Raw genomic sequence first — 2,500 nt, 5'->3', positions numbered from 1 at the left:
AGACAGTTGTGAGAATGAACGTGATAATGTGTAAATACACTCTTATCGTTTAGATGTTTTCTTACAGAAATCATGGAGGAACGTGGGATCATTCTCGCTGTATGCATCCTGTATGGTAAGTGTGTGAGGACAGTGGTGAAGAGATGGAGAGAAAAATAACCAGGACCAGCAACACTTCTTCACTTCTCAGTTTAGAGGATAACACTTTATATGCATCATGCGTCGTGTATTATGGGAGTGGATACCTAGACCTTAACGTTTGCAGGATAATACCTTTTGTGTGTCATGTATGGCGTGTTGTACGAGTGGATACCTGTAAAGCTGTGGTATTGGGTCGGTTACCACCAGGGTAACACTTTATGTGCATCATGTGGGGTGTGTTGTAGGGGTGGATACCCAGGTCTTAACGTTTACAGAACAAGAATTTATGTACACCAGGTGCAGTCGGTTATAGGGGTGGATACCCAGGTCTTAACGTTTACAGGATAAGACTTTATGTGCATCAGGTGCAGTCGGTTATAGGGGTGGATACCCAGGTCTTAACGTTTACAGGATAAGACTTTATGTGCATCAGGTGCAGTCGGTTATAGGGGTGGATACCCAGGTCTTAACGTTTACAGGATAAGACTTTATATGCATCAGGTGCAGTCGGTTATAGGGGTGGATACCCAGGTCTTAACGTTTACAGGATAAGAATTTATGTGCATCAGGTGCAGTCGGTTATAGGGGTGGATACCCAGGTCTTAACGTTTACAGAATAAGAATTTATGTGCATCAGGTGCAGTCGGTTATAGGGGTGGATACCCAGGTCTTAACGTTTACAGGATAAGACTTTATGTGCATCAGGTGCAGTCGGTTATAGGGGTGGATACCCAGGTCTTAACGTTTACAGAATAAGAATTTATGTGCATCAGGTGCAGTCGGTTATAGGGGTGGATACCCAGGTCTTAACGTTTGCAGGATAAGACTTTATGTGCATCATGCATGATGTGTTATAGGGGTGGATACCCAGGTCTTAACGTTTGCAGGATAAGACTTTATGTGCAACCTACGTGATGTGTTATAGGGGTGGATACCCAGGTCTTAACGTTTGCAGGATAAGACTTTATGTGCATCATGCATGATGTGTTATAGGGGTGGATACCCAGGTCTTAACGTTTGCAGGATAAGACATTATGTGCAACCTACGTGATGTGTTATAGGGGTGGATACCCAGGTCTTAACGTTTGCAGGATAAGACTTCATGTGCATCATGCGTGATGTGTTATAGGGGTGGATACCTACACCTTGACGTTTACAGAGTAACACTTTATGTGTATCATACGTAGCCTGGGTGGATACCCACGCCTAAAAGATTCCAGGATAATACCTTCATGTGTGTCACGTGTGGTGTGTTATACGGGTGGACACCTGTAAAATTTGTGGTAGACGGTTGGATGCTACCAAGATAATACTTCATGTGCATTATGCGTGGTGTGTTATAGGGGTGGGTAACCCCCTCCAGACCTTAACGTTTACAGGAGGATAAAATACATTATTGTGCATCATACATAGTGTACGGGTTGGTGAAAATCCAGACCTCAAAAGTGTACAGGACAATGAAAATATATCACTGACCATCGTAGCGTGTCGTGTCATTAGGGGTGGGGGCACAGACGACGTCCAGGCCCACAGGGCAGCTCTTCAACTGTCACAACAAGGGCCAGGAGGACCTCTGTCAGCCCGGCACGTGCAGCATGAACGGCACCAGCTGTGACTGTGGAGACCCTGCCACCACCACCAAGGTCCAGGACATCCAGTGTGTGTCAAACCAGGATGGTGAGTTTTTGGGGGTCAGGGGAGGTTTTGCTTTACATGGGGGAGTTTGGGACGGTAAGATGGGGATAAGGAGTTGGGGACAGATCTGGACGGGGAGTTTGTGGGTGGTAAGATTGGGACGAGAAGTCTGACAAGGGGAGTTTCCAATGGTAAGGTGGAGCTGGGGACTTGTGAAAGGTTAGCCGTGGACGGGAAGTTGGCAACGGTAAGATGGGGGGATGGGGAATTTGGAACGGTAAAACGGGACGGGGAATTTGTGACCGTGTAATATGGGAACGGTAAGATGGGGGAGTGGGGGTGTGGGGGGAGGATTTGGAACGGTAAGATAGGGGGGTGGGGGGGATTGTGAGCAGGACAGAACGCTGGGGATATTACCGGACCAAAACAGTAACTCTGTGTGTGTGTGTGTGTGTGTGTGTGTGTGTGTGTGTGTGCGTGCACGCGCGCGGGTGCGCGCGTGTATGTCTGTGTGCACCCGTGCGCGTGATGCGTGTATGTCCATGTTTGTGTGCTTGTGTGTGTGTGTATGTGTGTGTGTGTGTGTGTGTGTGTGTGTGTGTGTGTGTGTGTGGCGAACTCGCACGCGTAAATATTTGCATGTATTTCTCTCTATCTCAGCTCCACGGGCACTCCCTCATTCATGGGAAGCGGAGCTTGAAATTAACATTTCTGTTTACTTAGC

General features: G+C 47.4%; 1 protein-coding gene across 1 annotated transcript in view; it reads left to right on the top strand.

Annotated features, from left to right (window-relative positions):
* LOC143288622 (EGF-like domain-containing protein 2) overlaps nucleotides 1–2,500 on the top strand; it is a 19,648-nt gene that overhangs the window by 671 nt on the left and 16,477 nt on the right. Inside the window, exons 2-3 of the mRNA XM_076597277.1 lie at nucleotides 68–115; nucleotides 1,642–1,818. Of these exons, the coding sequence (XP_076453392.1) occupies nucleotides 73–115; nucleotides 1,642–1,818 (220 nt within the window). The 5' untranslated portion in view covers nucleotides 68–72. The remainder of the gene's footprint in view (nucleotides 1–67; nucleotides 116–1,641; nucleotides 1,819–2,500) is intronic.

Source organism: Babylonia areolata, chromosome 12 (genome assembly GCF_041734735.1).
Source record: "Babylonia areolata isolate BAREFJ2019XMU chromosome 12, ASM4173473v1, whole genome shotgun sequence".
In the NCBI taxonomy this organism is placed as follows: domain Eukaryota; kingdom Metazoa; phylum Mollusca; class Gastropoda; order Neogastropoda; family Buccinidae; genus Babylonia; species Babylonia areolata.
The sequence above is the reverse complement of the archived record's forward strand: the minus strand, read 5'-3'. Positions and strand labels throughout refer to the sequence as shown.